Genomic DNA, 21,886 nt, shown 5'->3' on the forward strand with positions numbered 1-21,886 from the left:
TTACAGATTTCCCACTCGAGTATATTCGAGAGGTGTGGTCTTTTCAATCTGTATACTCCAAGTTTTCATAGTTCATTGTTCGATTGAGATTTACTAAGAATAAGTCTGATTACTCACTCTTCACACGCAGTTCTGGAACACATTTCATTTTCATGTCAGTTTATGTTAGTTTATGTCGAATATATAATCCTAGTTGGTTTATCCTCACAAACCATCGATTCCGCCAAGCTAGTTCATAATCAGAAATTTAAACTTGCTGATCTAGGTGGCTTGAAGTTTTTCTTGGGTTTGAAAATAGTTCGCTGTGCTGTTGGTATAGGTTCTTTGCAACGAAGCTACACACTCAAGCTTCTGGAAGACATTGTGTAATAACATTGTCCCACATGAAAAATTTGAAATTTTAAAATGGATTTAAAATTATATACACTTGATTTTTATAACAACTTATATTAACTATTTTTTTTAAAAATCTTGAACATAAATAAAATAGTTGTTATAAGAGATCGTTATGCCATTACACAGACATGGGCCAGAGCCCGGTTGTGACACACTGGCTCGTTGTCTTCAAAGCCTGTAAACGTTCTTATGGATCCCAAAGTTGCTCTTAATTCTGACAACTGTTCATGGTATAGAAGCATCATCGATCACCGGTTGTACTTGAATATTTCATGCTTTATATTACCTTTGTGGTTCATCAAATTAGTAAATTTTAGTCTTGTCCCCGTACTCCACATTTTCTAACAATCCTAGGCACGTGTCAGATAATCTGGTTAGTCGAGCAGTTCAGGTGGGATACTCAATTTGTGGATAGTGGTTTTCAATACCTGAACCCGACCCCCCACTGTTATGACTGCACGTGTATCATTGAAGAAGAAGGTCGGGTAATCTAGTGAAGATCTTTCAATCCAAAGATAATAATAATGGTTTTTAAAAAATATTCAATCTGTTGAATTATCAATGAATTATAAACACGAGCATCATTGGTCAGATTGTATTTATGGGAAATTTGATAATATGAATCATGGAACAAAAAATAAGACACTGGTATCAGCTAAAACCGAACCCAACATCGAGTACATTGTGCCATGCAGTCTCCCTTGCAATCTACATTGTAACCCAGGACCTTGGGATTTCGAAGAAGAAGGTTTCTCAGTGGTTTTCCTTTTATACCCCATTCTTTTTCCAAAATATGCACATTTGTTTTCAGTTCATTCTCAAGGCTGCATCCAAGTACCTCGGGGAATTTCTTGAGAAGTTTACCAAGATCTTCATCAGTAAGGCCTAAATCCTTTAAATAATTCAGTATTCCATTTACTACCTCAAATCTTGGAGATTCCTTATTCCGCTCCTCACCCCAATAAGGAGAATGAATTCGACCATACGCTTTGCCCAGAATCTTCTCTACTTCCATGTCAGAAAATCCGAATGAGACAATGGCTCGTTTACAAGATTCCCGTGTGTTCTCATCTTCATCGGTTACAACTGCATTTTGACTGGGGGCAGTTGAATACAACTCGCGACTGCTAAACACAAAGCATGTGGGTACAGAATTTCGAATGTTTGATTTTATAAGCAGTTTGCTGGTTGATACTGCGGAGGCAGAATCAGACTGCAAGGGGAGAAAGCAAATTGTTGCAATCAAGCTGTTGCACAAACACCCCCGAATGGATGAAAGAGAGTCATACATCTGACATAGACATGCTCTAATTTGTGCTGACCGTATAGGGAACAGGGACGCTTGCAGAAATTAGAAAACACGTGATGCTTGATTTAATAGATGCACAATTATTCGACATGAGTTCATGGATTCATATCAGTGAAGTTATTTTGCACTCGAGTAAGGATATTTTATGACAAGAAAACAACAAATCATAAAGATCAAAACTTTGTGACTTCTAAGTTCTAACTAGATCTCCCACCTAATAAAGGCATCTACTACTTGCAACAGACAAACGCACATAAAGTATTGTTGTGTTGCTAATTCTGGTATTTTTCTGTATGTATTAGTTTCTACAGAGCTATGGTTTCCCAAACCTTATCTTCGTAGGAATTTATAAAAGAAACACCAGTTAGCTAGACATATTCCTAGTCAAAAACAAATTTCTACCATTCTTTCGGTTGGTTGTTTTTTTAGTTTGCAGTGGCTTCACTTTTCAGACGCTTAGCACAAAATTACTCTCCTAGAATAGTAAACCAAACAAGACTCACATATGAACAGAAGCGCACTTTTGAATCAAACGTCAGTAGAGGAGAAGCCAAACATTTTCCCAGCATACCTACCTAAAAAGAGAGAAGAGAAGAAAAGAAAGTGACTGATAAATAAACAAGCAACTCCATTCTAAAAGTTAAATTTTTGCGAACAGAATAAATATTACTCCAATTCTCATGAAATCGTATTTACTGTCTCATTTCCATCAGCGAGTTAACGTAGCTGGAAAGCAGGAACAGTACAAAGTACAAACACACACCCAGTCACACAATCAAGCACAGATTTCAAAAATATAGAAAACCCATAAAGAAAATATTGAATCTATTATAAGATCGACAAAAATTTGTAAGAAAAATAAGAAACAGAGTACCTTGGATTGCTGGACTGATGACGTGCGATGAAGAAGATGAGCAGAAACACTGATTCGGTGCTTTCCACTCCACGAGACCCTGCTGTTTAAATCTTCACAAAAAGCGTGGCCATCTAAATGAAGTGCTAATGCGACTTCAACTATCCAACATAATTTAAATAGGACATGAACTAGAATTACGAAATAATAATATTGATTAAAATAAAATTTCACAATTAATATTGTGTTTTATATTTATATTGGAAAATTGTGATAATGAAAATTTCAGAAAGTAATTGTATACACATGTTACAGTAGCGAATTCGATATTGCTAGTCTCCTAAGAAAATATAGGAAAATAAAGAATTGAAGCAAGAAGGAGATCGAAAATATGATTCAGAGAGAGTTTCATGAATTACATGCATTTGCATATCCATTCCATATATATGGAATGTCAATTAGTAATTATTTTAAGAATCTTAATTTCACTTCATTCAATGTGATTTATTTATTTTGTTCGTCAAATCCCTAATGAACTTCGTGAAGTTTATAAGATTTTGAAGCCTCTTTGGTTGAATTTTCAGCACAATATTTTATTTCTTTAATAATTTCAAATAATTATACAATAATGTCATTCTGTCTTTTCATAAATAACGATCGTTTGCAAAGGCGAACGGACCCTATTTGTGCATTAAGATTAATGTATTGTATTTGACTTTGTTGATGACAAGTACTCATGTATGTATATATATATATATATATATATATATATATGTATATATAATGTATTGTATTTGACTTTATTGATGACAAGTGATATATATAGTTTTGATATGTTGTACATCCATCGTACACACTTATTTGAGCATTGATAAGACGACACTCACTTATTTGATGAAACTAAACATATCAAAATTATACATCAAATAGTGAGTTGTTACACTTTCTCAGTGCTCACACACACATATATGTATGTATGTATGTATATATATATATATATATATATATATATATATATATATATATATATATATATATATATATTAGAAGAGTGCACGTGCGTTGTACGTAAACAACTAAACTGCTGAAAATATATGAATGAAATTTTGATAATATTTAAATGAATTAAAATAAGGATAGTAGTATTTATCAATTGAAACAAATCAAATTACAAAAAATAAAAATCATGATCATAGACGGTATATGAATCAGAAAAGTTATCTTATCCACATGACACATTTTTCAATATGCTTCTTGGTTGATTTTGATAACTCAACAACTCTTGTCGTAATTTTTATAATATGCGTATAATTATTTTGGTATACTCAACAAGTATATGATAATCTTTAACACTTATTATATTATTTAGAATCCTCATCGGAGATTTGACATGCTTGTAGTTTGTTTCTCTATCACGACATTTTTTCAGTTTTCTACATTATTTTTATCCGGTAATCTTATATTTCGACTATTTATTTATTTATTTTTTGAATGATTTTTCAGTTTATGACAATCATCAACTGTAACTCCTAAGAAAAAAAAATTTTAGTCGTTATAGATTTTCACTTGTGAGTAAAAGTATGTATAACCTATATATCCTTCAACAACATAATCAATGAATGATGTTATAATTTCTTCAAACATCGTGATATTTGTAATATCAATTCTATATATTTAATATCAATATTATTAACATATAGCTATAAGGTTGATAAATTAGAACCGTTTATATATAGCTATTAGGATAATATATCTACTCAAATTACTATATTAGAACTGTTTTCTCGTTTAATTTGACACAATTCAGGAAAGTCAGCTCGTTAGTTATTTTTTTAGAAACTTTGGAACAATGATTGCGTTTCTCATATCATGGGGATAATATAGTTTCAATCTCATTTGTTGTGTCTAGAACATAATATTATATTATTCATTGAAACAAAACAAATGTTCTTCTATCGAGTTTACATTTTGTTTATAATATTTTATATCTTGTGGAACGACATACAAAATTAATTATTGTATTTTAAAAATTTTGAGAAGAGACATGAATAACATAATTAAAATGCAAATGAGATAATAGATATCATTTAAATATATATAAAAGTATTTATTTTATTCAATATCTCATATAATAATACAACTTTTAGATTTCATGAGCATTTTATGATAGTCAAAATTAATTTGATGAAATGTTGTAGAATTATATTTGTATTTCACAATTTGGTTAAGTGAATGTATTTGGCGAGGAGTTTTCAATACTACCATTTTATATCTTATGAATTAGCTGATTAGTCACTTTGACTAAAAAAAGACAAAAACAACTTCTTAGCCACCTCGGAATATATCGAGATGATATTGGATGAAATAAAGTTCAATTGGCTCAATGCCTCAATTTACTAAAATTAATTTACAAAATTGATCTATTATGTCCACAAAACTTTAGAATTATTCTCATACCATTATAAATAGAATGAGAATTTCTTTATCTGGATGAAGAATTTTTTCTTTTTGAAAACGCTTTTATTTTCTTAGAAATATTGACATTTTATATGACATTCATACAACATAATCAACACAAATGACATATAACAATAAAACATGTTAACTCTATGGTAAAAAACACATCTCATTGTAAGAACACTAAATGATCAAATTAATCATATTATTTAATAATATTTATTTAGCAGCATATATAAAAAATTGACCAAATGGCTTAAAAACAATGTTTCAAATCAGTTACATACAAACATTTCTCTCAATCACGTATCTCAATTGACACATAAAGAGTCTGAAAATATCTCTATTCTAAATGGGAGAAAGAATTTTTATATGAGCTTAATATTTATTAATTAATAATTTATTTTTATTCAATCCGTCTCATATTCCTTCGTCTTCCCATTATTATCTATCATTAACATGGTAGAGATTTTCATAAATTTGATTGCACTGTATAAATTTAAGAAATTAAAATTAAATTAAAATAATAATTATTTTGATTGAGTTAAGTACACTATTAATGATAATTTTAAACTAATATAAAAAAGACTTAAATAACATCATGAATATGACGAATATTGTAAAACAAAAAATTGGTAAAATAGTAAGCTCACAATTGAATGTCATATATTTAATAGATATTATTATTAATAGATAATATATTATTTAAAGATATTTTTTAGAATCATATATCGAAATTGATTAAATACTTAAATATTTGTATTTGTATTGAAATAACTTACATACAAACTTTTTCTCTCAATCATGTATCTACGTTGATACATAAGTAGTCTAAAAATATATCTATTTTAAATGAGAAAAAGATGTTTTATATGATCTTAATTTTATTAATAATTTAATTTTATTCAACCTCACTTATCTACATTTGTCTTACCATTATTACCTTAATATTCGGAATATTAACAAATTTTTAATTTATAACATTATTATAGTAATTTTCTATGAATTTGATGTCAATGAATAATTAAAGTTTATTATAGTAATTTTTTATGAATTTGATGTCAATGTATAAAACTAATGTAGAAATTAATTTAAAGAACGAACATGACAATTTATAAAACAAATAAAATGGTAAAATAATAAGTTTACAAATGAAAATCATATATTTATAAAAGTAAAATAGATTAAATATTATTAATTTTTTTAAACTAAGTAGACTATTAATGATCATATTAAATTAACATAGAAAATTACTTAAAGAGCCTCATAAACATAACAAATTGTAAATAAATTAAAGGGTACAATTCAAACTCATATATTTATAATAGTATTATATATATATATATATATATATAAAGAAATTACTCTAAATGAACATAATTATGCAATGTTTATATTATATGCAAATCATGTGCAATAATTGGTTGGCATGTATGACTTATGAAGCAATATAATGGAATCAATGTATCTTGTCTCCATTTGAATATACAAATGCACGTGCTGTTTTGTCGATAAATCACACACGATTGTTCGAGAATTACAAAGATTAACAAATAAAAAGGAAACGCATTCGTCAACAATATTAAAAGTTAAAACCTCAAGAGAAGCTGTAATTTCCTAATATATTTAAACCCTATTCTCGTTGCATTAAAAACTAAAAATAAAGATAATTACCATGCTTGTTTCTTGATGGAACGACGAGAATTACGGTGGACAAGAACCTTCTTCAAGATTTTGATGAAAACTAGAATCTTTGGTTTCTTCCCAGATAACCTGTGTCCATTTGATCTCGACAATTTTAACGCTTCAATGCATCTTACTTGCACCGCTCGTCCAGGTGATGAACTAGCATTAGCACGAGTACTTTCCGCCAATTTCACACAATTTCTCGACAAGTCTTCGTTCAAATCCTGCCACAACAAGTCCGTTCTCTCGTCTTCGTAATCATCATAAGAGTAACTCCTTCTCTTAGTGCTAGTAGCACTTTTGGGTTTCAGTTCTTGGACTAAACAGAACTTCAATTTCCCTTCAGAATTACGTTCACTTCGAACAAAATTCATATCGTTATGGTGGAGACGCCGCCACAGAGGTGGGGACTCGATGAAATGTGGTGAAGGGACGGCGGTGGTGGCAGGGAAGCTGAAGTCATCAACTTCCGCGGTGGTAGCCATGGATTTTGGGGTTGTTGAAGTTTGTGAAGGGAAGGTGTGCTTGTTGAATATGTACAAGCGTAGAAGTTGGATTCTAACGGCTATAACTTGTCACTTGCGGCACTAGTTAATATCTTATCGTTGTTATTAAGTAAAGGATGGGGAACGTATATTAAATTCTTACCAAAGTCTAGTTAATGAGAGAGCATTTATTTATGGCAAACGTGAGAATTGATTATCGACTGGGAATGGGATTCGGTAAACGGTAAAGTACTCGGTTATTACAAAAAATGTATGACAGTGTCATATGAATTTTTGTATTAATTTTACATATGAGGTTTATGATTTTTCTATGTGGATCTCACGTGTGAAAATGAATAAGGATAATTGAATGTAACTTTAAGGTGATATCCTAGAGCTACCATCTCAATGATAGTTAAATAAATAACTTTTACGTGAATAATTCGAGAGCTTCATTTATTATTATTTTATTTGTCTTCATTCTTGATTATTGAATGTATAATGCCATTCATTCGAAACTCAAAATCGAGACCCGTTTTATCCACATTGTTAGAGACGTCTTTTTAATTGTTTTTTTATCTTCAATTTAACAAAAAATAATTTATTTTTCACATGTTTAACAGAACATAAAATATATTTGATATTTCTCTAACTCATGCGGTTTCGAAAAAAGGCCCAAAATATTATTTAAAAAGGCCCAAATTTAAGTATCGTGTTGAGATCCAAAATTATTTATACAGGCCCAACCCATTTCCCACCTGAGACCGAAAAATACGTACCTTGTTAACACCCATGGCGACAAGCCGACAATCTTTTACCACGGAGAAAAACCCTAGCGAAGGCCAGGATGATTATTCCGGTTCGTTGCTTCACATGTGGAAAGGTCGTCTTTCACTTTCTGTAATCTTTGTTTAGATTTGCTCATGCTTAATACTTCGTGTCGAGTTATTGATTTTCTTTAAAAATCTTTCTTTTAGGTGATTGGGAACAAATGGGATATGTATCTTGACTTACTCCAGTCTGATTACACCGAAGGGTGAGTTCTCTTGCATTGTATGATTTTTTTTCCTGTAGGAGGCCAATTTAATGTGCTGATGTTATTTTGAACTCAAGCGCATATTTGATTTGAAGTTATGTTCTCTTATCTTTGAGTCAAAGTGCGAGAATCGCTGTCTGTTCTGGAAACATAAAAGTTAAATTTTGACAAGGTAAAATAAACCGTAGTTATGGTTCATTAAGCAGTGGGAACAATTATATTGTTAGTTTACCGAAAAATGATTTTGGTGTTTTCTTGCCTTTGAGATTCATCTGTGGTTCTGTACTGGGTAACATATGACAATTGTCACTAATTTATTGTTTTAATCTTCTAAATGTAAATTTCAATGAATTTGTTCAAGTATTATTTGGATGCTTTTCTGTTAAGCACGGGCATGCTAATTTAAGGTTCATACTAGATCATTGATGGCAAGAAATTACTTGTACCAAAATCAGAGTCTTCATACAATTGTGTGCTTTGTCATGTCTTCCTTGAATACAACCAGTGTTCTAAAAATACCCGCCTAGGCGGTGCCTAGGCGCTGGGCGGTCCAAAACCGCCCCGATTTTAGGCTAGTCGAAACTTCTAGGCGCCACCATATTAATCGGCCGCCTAGGGTGGTCCGGGCGCCGCCTGGCGCGAAAGCCGCCTAGGCGATTTTACAAGTTCTTCCGGTTGTGAGAGAAATTGGAGTACTTTTGAGGGAGTAAGTACTTATTTGATTATTTAATACTTATTATTATATATTTTTATATATGTATTCAATATTAATATTTTTTTAATATAGATCAATACTAAGAAAAGAAATAGACTAGATACCGGAAGGTTGAACAATTTAGTTTATGTTCAATTCAATGCCAAGATCATCAACAAGAAGAGAAGGCAAGAAGAAAAAGGAGTGGATGTTCTACTTGCTAGTGAAACAACTATGGCACAAGGATGGATTGTTGATGGTGGAGATGAAGATGTTGAGACAAATGTTGAAGATGCAAGGGAACTTCACGAAGATGAATTTGTATCGGATGAAGAGGAGGAAGAAGCCATGGATTTTGAGTTTGAATCCGATACATAAGAAGTATTGGAAAAATATGGAGATGAACTAGAAGAATTAGATGCAGTTTAGGTTTAATATCAATATATTATGTTGGAAAAAATGTTGAACAAATTTAATTTTCATTGTACAACGGTTGTAGTAAAGTAGTAAACTGATGTGGATGACTCATATATAAAAATTTATTAATATATATTTATTATTACAATTTTAAATTTTATAATAATATATATTTCATGTACAAACATAATACTCATGAACCACTTAATGAATTTAAGCTTTAAAAAAAATCGCCTAGGCGCTAGGCGGTAGGTAACCGCCCGCCTACCGCCTACCGTTTTTTAGAACACTGAATACAACACCTGGACTTGCTTAAGTATGCCTTATGCCCTTTTGCCTGCCTCTTGAAACTGTGTGATCTTGTTTTGTGAGAAAAAATATTAAGATTTTGGCAGAAGTTTGTGATAGGATAGCATTTGTATGTTAATTAAAGTTGATTTGTCTGTCCTTGTCATGTTGAGAAAGAAAGTGAGGATGAGTTCTTTAAAAATTTATTTTAATTTACAATTTCATGGTAAACACGCAAGTTTCTTTGCAGCGATGCTCTAGACGCACTTATGCTGGTTCGGTACTGCTGCCGAAGAATGCTGATGACTCATGTTGATCTCATCGAGAAGCTTCTGAACTATAACAGTCAGTGTCATCTCTCCCTTACAAATCATTCTTGGCTGTGTTTAATTCTTAGTATCTGTATGTTTGATCTCTTTGATTGGTGGTTATGGATGCCATAATATGTGATGTGTCCTGTAGCGTGCTCTTTCTTGTTGAATTCATTTATCTATCTGTTGCTTTTTTCCTTCTTTAAAAGCAAGGTCAAATCTTCTTGTTGCAATCACACTCTGCGACTTGGACCTATTACAAAAACCACTTTGTAAGACGAACTTCCAAACATGTGAAGGGACTTAAAACAGCGTTTTGATAAAATTGATACATGTAGTGGGACATTTGAGAACCCATTAACCACCCAGTACATGACACATTGTGTTCGCTCCATGAACATAACACAACATAAGTTATTTGCTTATTGAATCTGTTAATACTTGGATGCTAAGAAAAAATCTTTCAAGCATCAAAATAATATCACCTTTGGTTCACCGCTCTCCATTTTTGGAACTCACTTGGCTCTTTCTTTGTTACAGCTTTGGAGAAATCAGAGGGCAGTTGAAGCAGCTTATGCGTATTAATCGTATTTGCGAGCTGCGAGTGTGGGTCTCTTAGTGCATAGTTTTGGTTCTTCACAAGTTGGAGGTTCATGTTAGCTAGAGTGAAAGAACAATTATGTAATGTAAAAATCTAAAAGGGCAGGGTGTTCTTTGAAAACCATGTGACCTTTCGAAGGAAAGCAACAATGAAATATATTTTCTCATTCTTTTCCTTGCCCCTCTACTTTTGCTGACGTCTGATTTTTTTACGTTACTAAAGTTGAAATCTTTTATATTAACCCTCTTATTTCGATAAAATATGGTCAAATCTTACTGTCATCGTTTTGAAAGGTCACAGTTTGAAGTTATTTTTGTTTTTTTTTTAAAAAAATAAGAAATTAAACTTGAGTATGATTGTTTATCTACTGTTTTCCCCTTTGTAATCGATTTACATTTTTTTTCTTTGTTTCTGGAAAGCAAGGTTCAATTTTTTTCTCTATTAATCCGTATTGATAGAGAAACATCATCTTGGGAAATTAGATTATATTTGTAGTAGATTTGATGACAGCATTGAAATTTGAAAATTGTTTGAAGATTTAAGAAGAGAGAGAAGAACGGAGGATCATGGTATTTTTTTATGTAACAAGTGAATTGGTCTAGTTCATGATGGTATATGCACGTAAAAGAATATTTAGAGGTGAAAATAAATTAAAATTCCGGATAAACCAATATAATTGGAGTAATTTAATTTAATTTTTGTTTTTATAGTTACAAATATTTTCCAGTAAGTACAAGATTGTTTTAACAAAGTTCAAATAATCATCTACAAAATATAGTTTCATCTAAATAATAACTAAAGAGGAGACTACATCGATATAATATGGTGGATGTTTTATTTATAATATAATATGAGTGATCGTGTGCATATGTTGTTTTCCCGCATTTGTTTTTGTCCTAAAATTACAGGCGTAGCTTATTGAGATTCTGAAAAGGAGAAAATTAGTGAAAAACGGAAAGAATGCAATCCGTCCTCAATGCTCAAATGGATCAAATGGCAGATCTGGTGCAGAAACTCGGCACAGAACTCCGCTCAGGAATCAGACACGTCTATGAAAATTTAATGGGATTTTTTCACGCTATCGATTGGAAGGTGCTCTAAAAATACCTGTCCATGCATGTGTATTCACGCACACATAGTCTTCTTTCGTATGTGTGTCGAGTAAAATGCGTTCTTTGTAAGAAAATTGATGTTGTGTTTAGAACCGATTTGAGGATTACTTTGGAATTTGTAAAATTAGTCTTGCTTGATTTAGCCCGTGGGATTCTGCAATGAGTTGAGTTCTTCTTTTCTTTTCCTTTGGGAGTTTTGATAAAAAGAGAGAACTTTTATAATGATGAGGCTTTTTTATATGCATTGCTTATTTGTTTTGTCACGAGACTAGGTTGAAAATTTCTTTTTAAATAGTTGATTTGGTGTAAATGTGATTCAAGCATTATGAGCTTATTACCATTAATTAGGTGAAAAATGTACTTCACGGAATGGGAGCTACTACCACCTATTCGTCTTACGGTGATAATCAGAATATAAATTCAGTATTCCTTTTTCACTGCTTAATTCTTTCAACCTTCACTCTTGATTCTTCTTAATTGAATTTCTTAGTATTTTTCCAGAATCCAGATCAAAGATTTGACTTATCCCGATTGTAACTCTTTCTTTTTTAAGTTATGTCATCTTAGACTGAGTTCATTATTGTGTAGGATTGGCTGTTATTTATGTAGCATTACCTCCGTAGACCACTACATTGCCTCTTCCTTCTTTTTTTGTCTGCAGGAACCGTGGTTGATATGCCTTTTTTCCTTCCATGCGTTGTTTCTGCTAGTAGCTTTTACTTCGCGGAAGAACATAAACTTACAGATGTCTTTGTTTCTTCTTGCCCGTAAGCAATCTTATTTTTTCATTTTATAATGCATTCTTAATTTCTTTCTCTACAAGACTACAAATGGCATGATTTGATATCATCAAAAGAGAGCTCTCGGGTATGCATTAATAGGAGATATTAGTCCTTTAAATAAAAGGGAAAAGTGAATGTTAGTGGGACCGTTTGGATAAACCTTGGTCTGTCATGTAGGAGATGCAAACTCTCTTGTAGGTTTAAGGGGACTTCTCTTCCATACTAACTAAACAATGAAAGAGGAGAAGCAGCAAGTAATAGTTGCATGTCCGCTTGTTCTCACTTTTTTTGTGTGTGTATTTCATATGCAGTTGGAGGAGTATATCTCGCTGAGAGACTCAATGGTTTCTTAGCTGGTAACTGGACAAGCTTTGCCGGCCAAAACTATTTTGACACGCAGGGGCTTTTTCTATCAGTACTTTGGTCTGGACCTCTGTTGGTGATTGTGATCCTAATCTTGGTCGGTTATGTGTCGGTCCTTTTTCTTTTGATATTTACCATTTACTTCTCGCCTTACAGTTTGTCTTACGCTTTCTATTTGCAGGTGAACAATTTGTTTTCTCTATGTCAACTGATTGTTGGATGGAAAAGAGCTGAGCTCAGGCATCGTGCGAGAGTAGCTATTACTAAAGAGGATTGATCTCTTTTGTTTCTACATCTCAACGGTGCTCTTGCGTTAAGTTTCCAGTGAGAGCCCAAATTTTTGGTTTTCTTTATTTTGACCACTAGCTGAAAACTTCTGTTCGTTTATTCCAACTGGATTGATTCTTGGTGTGATAGTGATTAATAGACTGATTTTCGCTCAAGAGCTTTAAGCTGATGGTTTTCTGATAAGTTAAGCACGATATTTGATCGAAGAATGTCATTTACCGAGTGCTTTAACTGTTTCATATGTATTTTTGTTTTTATTATGAACAGCCAACACCACAACACAAATGTAAATGATTAGTATCTGATAGCGTAACGCAGAGTTCGCAACGGCAATGGCGTAATAACGTGAATTAATGCATCATATTATTATTTGCAGTAATGATATTCAATGTGAAATGGAACTTGAGTCGTATTACAGTTTCTTGAAACTTAGTTACATCCCAGCATTTCCAGACTTGTTACGCAAACTGGTACAGGAACTGTGATAAATTTTGATCAGGCGGTTTTTCCTTGCAAGGCTCTTTCAATCTTCTTTTTGAAGAAAAAATCAAGTGCTGCCCCGACTATTGGCCAAGTTGAAAGAATGGCTACTGTCCAATATTTATTTGACAAAAACTTGTGTGAGACGGTCTCACGGGTCGTATTTTGTGAGACGGATCTTTACTTGGGTCATCAATGAAAAATATTATTTTTTATGCTAAGATTATTACTTTTTATTGTGAATATTGGTAGGGTTGACCCGTCTTACATATAAAGATTCGTGAGAGCGTCTCACAAGAGACCTACTCTATTTATTTTAAAGAATGGCGGGATCTACATTCGTCGAGGACTCTGCTTTTTCTGCGGCGCAACACGACGTACAAGATTTAAAAATTCATGGATTTTCATAAGCCCACCACATCGCCAAGATTGTTGCTTACCTCCACTTCATCGATAAGTTTACACCTGCACAATGCCTATGGACGTGGCATGGAGCTGCCAAAATCTGTAATTTTGTCCAACCAAAAGGTCCTGCGCCTTGACAAATTCAAGTTCGCGGATAAGAAATACGACGGGTGGTTATCGACATGGTGTCCGAATCTTGAAACTTTGGTTTTGAGCAAATGTTGGATTAACCCTGAGGATAGGTTCACGGATTTAGATTTGAATTCGCCGAATCTCAAGATTTTGGAGATCGAGTACCGGCGTTGTGTTTGGGATTGCTTGGATAATGTGTGATCGATGTCATCAACTTGTTCTGCCCTTCTATGTACAGTTGTACATGATTGTCAAGAGCTAAACGGGGAATTTTTAGTACATCTTTTCCACCAAATATGTGTTGTTAAATGCCTCTCTTTCTCTCACCTAACAACAAGGCTCCGTTTCGTATGTGTGATGGATAAGTAAATGATTAGTTATTAAAATGATTAAAATGAGAGATATTGATTAATAGCATGGTGAGATAAATAACACGGTGTTTGGTATGATTTTAAAATGATGGATTAATTTTGTAAATTTTATTGTAATGACCAAAATGACACAAGTGCTAATTAAATATATATTCTTAAAATAATTGGATAGATAATTAAATATTTATAATTATAATTTACATTTATTAAAATTAATTTAAATATATTTATTAGAAATAAATTTGTAAATATGCATTTACTTTAATATTTAAAATAGCAATAATATTTTGAATGTTAATATTAAATAAAGTTTAGTAATAATTACAATATTATTGTTTTTTTAAAATAATTATAAATATTTTTAAAATAATTTGATAGATAATTAAATATTCATGATTATAATTTACATTTATTAAAATTAATTTAAATCAATAAACAAAATAAATTAGAATTAAATAAATATTATTTTCATAAAAAAATAATTAACAAGATTAAAAATTTAATTTACGATAAATTTGCATTATAATTTATTTTTTTTAAAATGATTGAAAATAATAAAAATATATGAAATTAATTTATAAAAAAATATAATAAAAATTTAAATATTATTTTAATTATTAAATTTTCACTAATTTTAATTTTCATATTATATTGAAGAATACAATTCAAGGGTATTATGGTCAACATACAAACATATCATGATCACTATTTAAAAATTATACATTATCACATCTTTGATGAGATATATTTAATCAAACAAATAACATGAATAGTGTGGACTTTCAATCATAATCAAGGGCCTGTAGGTTAAATAAAAAATGAACCAAACGCGAGATAATGGATGATTATTTAAAAATCATTCCCTCATCATGGCTACCAAACATAGCCTTGAGGTATGTTGATTGGCGAATTCGGGCTTGAATGTCATATAACACGAAGGTTCAATATTCATTTTTAATTTGCACCAAAAATTAAACTGAGCCCAATTAATTGTTCAACACAATATTTTAAATTAATAGAGAGAAACAAAGAAGTTCATCACATTATTTGAATTAAAAAATAATGTCCAAGCAAAAAATCTTGAGAAGAAACTGTAAATATCATGGGAAGAAACAAGAGAAGATCATGGGTTATGAGAGAATGGAAATAACCGTCCAAGGTTAAGCAGAAAAGAGATCATCGGCCAAAGAAGAGGACACACACAATCTCTAGCACAAATTCTATCCAATTCCCTGCACATAATTCTCATGACTTTAATCAATCATTTTCATAGTTTTCATTCAAGATTTCATTAGTTCAAGTCATTTTCTTTCAGATTTTGACAATGTCCTTTGTTTTATTTTTAATATTTTTTGAATTCATATATTTTATTGAAAATATAGATCATATTAGGAGTTTATCTCTTAATTTTCAATAGTGTTTATCTAGTTTTTTTTGTTTATGACGTCATATTTGTTTAGGGGATTATAACAGACGGTCAAATTTAGTATCTACAATCGTTGTGTTTTTAAAAGTTAGATTTTTTTATCATTTTTACACAAATTGGTATATTTGTGCACCTGATACGCCCTGCAAATGGAAATATTATATAAACAAATAGAAACTCAATACGCTGCAGATCGAAATATTATATAAACAAATCGAAACTCAATACTCTTATATATATGTATGTGTATATGTATGTGTGTGTATATATATATATATATATTACTAAATGAATCTTCAGCTTTCGATTTGGTCTTCCGTCTTAAATTGGCTATTCGAATGTCGGTCCCATTGTGTAGTAATGCACATGATATTCTATTTTAATAATTACATATATAATAAATTGTTAAAATCTTAATACAAATTACATGTATCTCAACAAATAAAATTCTCGTTTTCTAATTATCAAGTTACAGATTCAATTTCTACTTATATCTTTTTTTTTATTTTTTTAATTCATATATCAAAATTGTAATATAATATCTTGTTATTTCTTATAATTAAATTTTAATCTTTACTTATATATAAATCAAAATAATTATAAAAAATACTCGCACTTTAGTGAACTAGTTTTTAAAAAGAAAAGCCCTTTTATAGACCGTAAGCCCGGCCCACCTCAATTTTCCAAAGCACTACATCCAAGTCGTTCGACGAGAGAACAAAAGTCTCTGAACTTGAAGGATTATGGCGCAATCGTACTCATCCCAATCGATGATGCAGCACGTCAAACCAGGTAAGATACGGCGATACATGTTTGATTTTGTTCTGTTTTGAATTTAGATAGGAGTTAATTGAAATTTCTCCCAAATTTATTCGAGAAGGGCAGAATATAAAACGCAAATTGAGTTTTGCGGGAAAAATTTTGATTTTATTTTCATATAAATCGTGAGGGATCAACGGAATGGCTTCAATTGGATGGGATTCTAATTTTGCAGAGATCAATCTAACGGATCAGGACTTGTATCTCCGCGAGGTACGTTTTCCTGGCTTTCTATTCTATGTAATTCGATCATCCGGATGATGATCTCTTACGTTTTTCCTCTGTGGTCGAGATGCAGAATTGGGGAAAGAAGAGTCTGCCGCAAATTTCTTACTAAATTGTTGTTAGAGACATTTGTCGGAATTGAGACACTGTTGTATCAATTGTGCATACATTACGTTTGGGCATGACCTTCGAAAAATAAACTTTGTTTTAAAGATGATTTTTCTGTTATGTCTTTCAGAAACCCGGTGGCATTGCGATTCTGAGCGACCTTGCAAATCATGTTGAGGCATTATCTGTGAGCAAGGAAGATCACTGCCCTTACACATGGTACGATGCATCCACAAAATCGTACTTTGACATGTTTTGTGCTTCATCGTTGGTCATCCATTGAGTATCTGTGATGTCTAGCTTTAAAGTTGTCTGTCTTGTTTGGAATGGCATCAGTCCTATCTAATATCTATTACTGTATTATCGGATTAATTGGACCATTCCTATGTTATGTGAATGATTGGATCCTGATAATCTGAAAGGTTTTATGATTTTGTCAGAAAATTTGAGTAGTGAGGATCGGGATGGGATGGTTGGGAAAAGTTGAATGTGCTGCTGATATTAATTTAGTGATGTGCCACGACAAAACTAGCTTAGATATTCAATGGATATTTCATTTGTCAATATAAATGGTTTCTTTTGTTTCAATAAATTTTTGGTGTATTATTGAACATCCCATTTTTTAGCTGAAACATATTTATAATTTTTGGGAGTCCCTTTATGCTTGTGCGGGGAACATGCAACGATCGAAAAAGATCTCGGAGGTGACTCTGCCGTTGGTTTTGTGGATAACTATTTTTGATGTTTATGCAGTGTAAATGTTGGGTTTATGGCCAGTTCTGATGTTGCTTGCATAGGGGAGCTAGTTTGAATGAAATTACTACTGTTACATAGAATAGTTTCAAATTCATGTGGTTTTGGTGTGAACAATTTAAGGACTGGATTTTTATCATGCACTATGTTAGGTTTCAATTTCAGTGTTATTTTGGGAGATTAGGTTTGAAGTTATTGAGTTCTGCAATATATCGTGTGTTTATCTATTTACTTCCTCAAAGCCGAAGAATAAATAAAAATTTCACAAATTTTAAGCAATTCAATTTTAAAACGATTGTTTATGGATGGGTTTTTTGAATCGTCAATTAGCTGTATTCAACTAAATACTTTTGTATTTTATGTGAACAGTGTTATATATATATATTATATATGTATACACACACACACTATTAATTAAACGAGAGATCGTCGCACTTGTTTTTAAAAGGGTAATTTTGTAAAAAATACCTAAACTTTTTTTAACTTTCTCTTTACTTCCTCTCCCTACAAAACTTAGTTTTTACTCATCATTCTTTTAAAATTCCCAATAATACCCTTATCTTCATTTTATTGTACGTGACATTGTTAGACCTATCGAACTTGTTCTTAAAGGCATATAGTGAACCTGCTACGGCTCATGTTTCCACTCATTGTCAGCCCGCAGACATCTTAACCAAGGCTTTGGGTCCGGATCAGGATCACTTTCTTATGTCCAAGCTTGGTATGATCAACATACTTGCTTGCAGCTTGAGGGGATGTTCGCTGCTATATATCTGAAAATTTGTTTCATTGAAATTTCTTTGACTGTTTTATTGAAATTTCTAGAGTGCGTATTGCCTGTCTTTTTTTGTCGTTTTCTAACATCATTTTGTATTTTGGTTGATAGTCATTTGGGCTCTAGGCTGCTGTTGAAATTGGAGGAAGAGAACTTCGAAGTTTTAGAATTCGATTTCTCAACTGGTTTTCTATCCCCGGTACGCGAGCAAAAAATGATGTATGTTTGCGGACATATCTCAGCGCTTGCATCAGTAGAGATGGTGTTTCGGCAATGCGGGATTACTATTGACGGCTCGTAATCTCATTACTTTGATGTGCAAGATCTAGTGGAAAATGTTCACATGGCATGCTCATATCCAACCGAGGCTGAATTCTTAAAAAAGATTTGGGTTGTGATCATGGAACTAAGTTGGGCTATATCCTATCTTCTATCATCCATTATGGATTAAAATCAACGTTAGCATGCACTAATCCAAGGAAGAGAGATGGATTGTCACATTTTGATGAAAAGGTAATATGTAGTGTAATTTTGTTATAATAAAGTCATTTATTTAATAATAATATTCTTTTCTTATAGGAAAAGAGGCATAAGATCAATTCATTCAAAATAATACCGTCCAAAGATGTAATATGGTATGATAAGCATAAACCTATTATTGCCGTTTTGAAACCTTACAACAGCTTTAAATATCCCGGAAATGTATTAATTTATTTGGATAATGTTGACAATAAGTTACATTTACTTGTTTAACTTGTGAATAATTATGATGTGTAGGCAATATATGCTGGCCCGACCTTGGAAGAAAAACAAAATAAAAATTCCTTTGACTGCTTCAACGCCGTCCTAATTGTTGGATCTTTAAAAGTCAAAAAACATAACACGATGGAGAATTATGTAGTTGTTCAGAACAGTTACGACACAAGGTTTTGATTATTAGGTTTTGCAGTCATCCCGTTGGATTGCGATTATATTTTTACTGATTTCGTGATACCTATGGATCCAATTCCACATCATGAGGAAGCTACTCAATCCGCATAAGTGAGTGCAAGAAATCTGCAAGGAACAATGGCTTGATGATTTTCGACCTCACTATTTTGTAGTAAGGCTAATGGCATAGAGAATACCATGTACTAACTCTTTAGAATACATATATAAAGAAGTGTAACCAAGAGACTGCTCCTCGGGTGTTTTTCTCATGCAACTATATGTGTGTGAGGAAACGATCAATTAATCGAATGCTATAATTCAGAAGCCAAAGCTCAATTGCTTGAATTTAAACATTTGTTTTCTGGATTGTATGACTTGTGTAGTGAGGAGCTTTCCGCAGCGAATCATCCAAGCACGAATACCTTCATTTAATAGAATATTTTTTGTGTATAAAATATAAAATTCAGGATCTTCCGCTGCACGAATTTCCTGAGAAACAAAGTCATAGGCACGTAGGTTCAGGGCCAAACCGACCGGCACTTCAAGAAGATTTTCAATAGACGCCCATGGATCTTGACCCACAGTCCAATACCAATGAAGGTAGCGGAGGTAATCTTTAACCCAATCTCTAATGAGTGTTACGCAATCCAGAAAACAATTGCTTAAATTCAAGCAATTGAGCTTTGGCTTCTGAATTATAGCATTCGATTAATTGATCGTTTTCTCACACACATATAGTTGCATGAGAAAAACACCCGAGGAGCAGTCTCTTGGTTACACTTCTTTATATATGTATTCTAAAGAGTTAGTATAGGGTATTCTCTATGACATTAGCATTACTACAAAATAGTGAGGTCGAAAATCATCAAGTCGTTGTTCCTTGCATATTTCTTGCACTCGCTTCTGCGGATTGAGTAGCTTCTTCATGATGTGGAATTGTATCCATAGGTATCACGAAATCAGTAAAAATATAATCGCAATCCAACGGGATGACTGCGAAACCTAACAATCCAAACCTTGTGCCGTAACTGTTCTGAACAACTACATAATTCTCCACCGTGTTATATTTTTTGACTTTTAAAGATCCAACAATTAGGACGGCGTGGAAGCAGTCAAAGGAATTTTTAGTTTGTTTTTCTTCCAAGGTCGGGCCATCATATATTGACTACACATCATAATTATTCACAAGTTAAACAAGTAAATGTAACTTGTTGTCAACATTATCCAAATAAATTAATACCTTTTCAGGATGTTTAAAGCTGTTGTAAGGTTTCAAAACAGCAATAATAGGTTTATACTTAGCATACCACATTACATCTTTGGACGATATTATTTTGAATGAGTTGATCTTATGCCTCTATTCCTGTAGGGAAAAAATATTATTATTAAATAAATGATTTTATTATAACAAAATTACATTACATATTACATTTTCATCAAAATGTGGCAATCCATTTCCTTGAATTAGTGCATGTTGACGTTGATTTTAATCCATAACAGATGATAAAAGATAGGATATAGCCCAACTTAGTTCCATGATCACAACCAAGTCTTTTTCAAGAATTCAGCCTCGGTTGGATTTGAGCATGCCATGTGAACATTTTCCACTAGATCTTGCACATCAAAGTAATGAGATTACGAGCCGTCAATAGTAATCCCGCATTGCCGAAACACCATCTGTAATGATGCAAGCGCTGAGATATGTCCGCAAACATACATCATTTTTTGCTCGCGGACCGAGTATAGAAAACCAGTTGAGAAATCGAATTCTAAAACTTCGAAGTTCTTTTCCTCTAGTTTCAACAGCAGCCTGGTACTGTATAACTTCTTTTCATAGTAGCCCTGTATATTCGACAATAAACATCAGAAATACTATCTGCAAAACCAAATTGAAATCAGGAAATCAAAAGATGTAATAAATCAACTCATGATTCTTCTTCGAGAATCTAGAAATGGGAAGTCATCAGAATGATTATACATAGAAAATGTGCGTGCAAGACATGTACTTTCTCTTCCCATCTCAGAAATTTATCCAACGACTTTCAAACATCAAATGCATTCTTGTTAGAATCCAAATTAAGAGATATTAAAAAAGTTTTGACCCTCTTGACATTTTGCCGTGGACATAGGCTAAATTTTGTGGTGTCTTGTATTCTCCTTTTCAAGATTCAATAACTCGTGATCTTTTTATTTCAACCGGAAAGAAAAAGAAAAAGAAAGGCCACCTTTGATGCTGAGACTCCTGTCTCAAACCGTCAAGCTCAGACATCAGACCAGAATCTGTTGAGCTTCAGAGTGAGCCATCTGAAGATCATGAGTAAGCTGCTGCACCTTGGCAACCAGCTCCTTCTTCACAGCTACCAAGTTCTGGGCCTCAGCCCTTG

The 21,886-nt window shown here is 32.3% G+C and overlaps 4 protein-coding genes and 1 long non-coding RNA gene across 10 annotated transcripts; 3 read left to right on the forward strand and 2 right to left on the reverse strand.

Moving 5' to 3' along the window:
* Positions 1-924: 924 nt before the first annotated feature.
* On the reverse strand, positions 925-7,186 carry LOC142532489 (uncharacterized). The gene is made up of 4 exons (XM_075638772.1): positions 6,724-7,186; positions 2,580-2,749; positions 2,209-2,280; positions 925-1,609 (listed from the first exon to the last, which is right to left on the reverse strand). The coding sequence occupies exons 1-4, from the start codon at positions 7,184-7,186 to the stop codon at positions 1,052-1,054; spliced, it is 1,263 nt and encodes a 420-aa protein (XP_075494887.1). The 3' UTR covers positions 925-1,051.
* A 752-nt stretch (positions 7,187-7,938) lies between these two features.
* Positions 7,939-10,707, forward strand: LOC142533884 (DNA-directed RNA polymerases II, IV and V subunit 10). Its single transcript, XM_075640796.1, has 4 exons — positions 7,939-8,069; positions 8,164-8,222; positions 9,872-9,966; positions 10,473-10,707. The coding sequence occupies exons 1-4, from the start codon at positions 8,034-8,036 to the stop codon at positions 10,496-10,498; spliced, it is 216 nt and encodes a 71-aa protein (XP_075496911.1). The 5' UTR covers positions 7,939-8,033; the 3' UTR covers positions 10,499-10,707.
* Positions 10,708-11,330: 623 nt separating this feature from the next.
* On the forward strand, positions 11,331-13,265 carry LOC142533586 (uncharacterized). Its single transcript, XM_075640413.1, has 4 exons — positions 11,331-11,625; positions 12,307-12,412; positions 12,739-12,887; positions 12,972-13,265. Exons 1-4 carry the CDS (start codon positions 11,494-11,496, stop codon positions 13,065-13,067), a joined length of 483 nt encoding a protein of 160 aa, XP_075496528.1. The 5' UTR covers positions 11,331-11,493; the 3' UTR covers positions 13,068-13,265.
* Positions 13,266-16,527: 3,262 nt separating this feature from the next.
* On the forward strand, positions 16,528-19,139 carry LOC142533364 (uncharacterized). 6 transcript variants are annotated; one of them, XM_075640111.1, is made up of 4 exons: positions 16,528-16,684; positions 16,887-16,924; positions 17,175-17,263; positions 17,798-18,380. In XM_075640111.1, the coding sequence occupies exons 1-4, from the start codon at positions 16,636-16,638 to the stop codon at positions 17,853-17,855; spliced, it is 234 nt and encodes a 77-aa protein (XP_075496226.1). In that variant the 5' UTR covers positions 16,528-16,635; the 3' UTR covers positions 17,856-18,380. The 6 variants fall into 6 exon arrangements, 3 of the variants coding, with proteins under 3 accessions (XP_075496226.1, XP_075496225.1, XP_075496224.1); XM_075640109.1 differs by lacking the exon at positions 17,798-18,380 and adding an exon at positions 18,684-19,139 and having other exon boundaries at positions 16,530-16,684; XR_012816731.1 differs by lacking the exon at positions 17,798-18,380 and having other exon boundaries at positions 17,010-17,687.
* A 584-nt stretch (positions 19,140-19,723) lies between these two features.
* Positions 19,724-21,690, reverse strand: LOC142533366 (uncharacterized). Its single transcript, XR_012816733.1, has 3 exons — positions 20,932-21,690; positions 20,743-20,865; positions 19,724-20,667 (listed from the first exon to the last, which is right to left on the reverse strand). It is a non-coding gene; the product is annotated as an uncharacterized LOC142533366 (long non-coding RNA).
* Positions 21,691-21,886: the final 196 nt, after the last annotated feature.

The sequence above is a fragment of the Primulina tabacum genome, chromosome 18 (assembly GCF_025594145.1).
Source record: "Primulina tabacum isolate GXHZ01 chromosome 18, ASM2559414v2, whole genome shotgun sequence".
NCBI classification, from domain to species: domain Eukaryota; kingdom Viridiplantae; phylum Streptophyta; class Magnoliopsida; order Lamiales; family Gesneriaceae; genus Primulina; species Primulina tabacum.

Bases quoted from the DNA above. Each gene is read 5' to 3' on its own strand.
- LOC142533586 (XM_075640413.1), top strand. From the start codon at position 11,494: ATGCAATCCGTCCTCAATGCTCAAATGGATCAAATGGCAGATCTGGTG. The intron at 11,626-12,306 runs GTGCTCTAAAAA...TTTTGTCTGCAG, and splicing joins TTCACGCTATCGATTGGAAG to GAACCGTGGTTGATATGCCT. The intron at 12,413-12,738 runs GTAAGCAATCTT...TTTCATATGCAG, and splicing joins GTCTTTGTTTCTTCTTGCCC to TTGGAGGAGTATATCTCGCT.
- LOC142533364 (XM_075640109.1), top strand. From the start codon at position 16,636: ATGGCGCAATCGTACTCATCCCAATCGATGATGCAGCACGTCAAACCA. The intron at 16,925-17,174 runs GTACGTTTTCCT...TATGTCTTTCAG, and splicing joins AGGACTTGTATCTCCGCGAG to AAACCCGGTGGCATTGCGAT. The intron at 17,264-18,683 runs GTACGATGCATC...TTTGGTTGATAG, and splicing joins GATCACTGCCCTTACACATG to TCATTTGGGCTCTAGGCTGC.
- LOC142532489 (XM_075638772.1), bottom strand. From the start codon at position 7,186: ATGGCTACCACCGCGGAAGTTGATGACTTCAGCTTCCCTGCCACCACC. The intron at 2,281-2,579 runs GTACTCTGTTTC...CTCTCTTTTTAG, and splicing joins CATCAGTCCAGCAATCCAAG to GTAGGTATGCTGGGAAAATG. The intron at 1,610-2,208 runs GTGAGTCTTGTT...CTCCCCTTGCAG, and splicing joins AAGTGCGCTTCTGTTCATAT to TCTGATTCTGCCTCCGCAGT.
- LOC142533884 (XM_075640796.1), top strand. From the start codon at position 8,034: ATGATTATTCCGGTTCGTTGCTTCACATGTGGAAAG. The intron at 8,223-9,871 runs GTGAGTTCTCTT...GTTTCTTTGCAG, and splicing joins CAGTCTGATTACACCGAAGG to CGATGCTCTAGACGCACTTA. The intron at 9,967-10,472 runs GTCAGTGTCATC...TCTTTGTTACAG, and splicing joins GAAGCTTCTGAACTATAACA to CTTTGGAGAAATCAGAGGGC.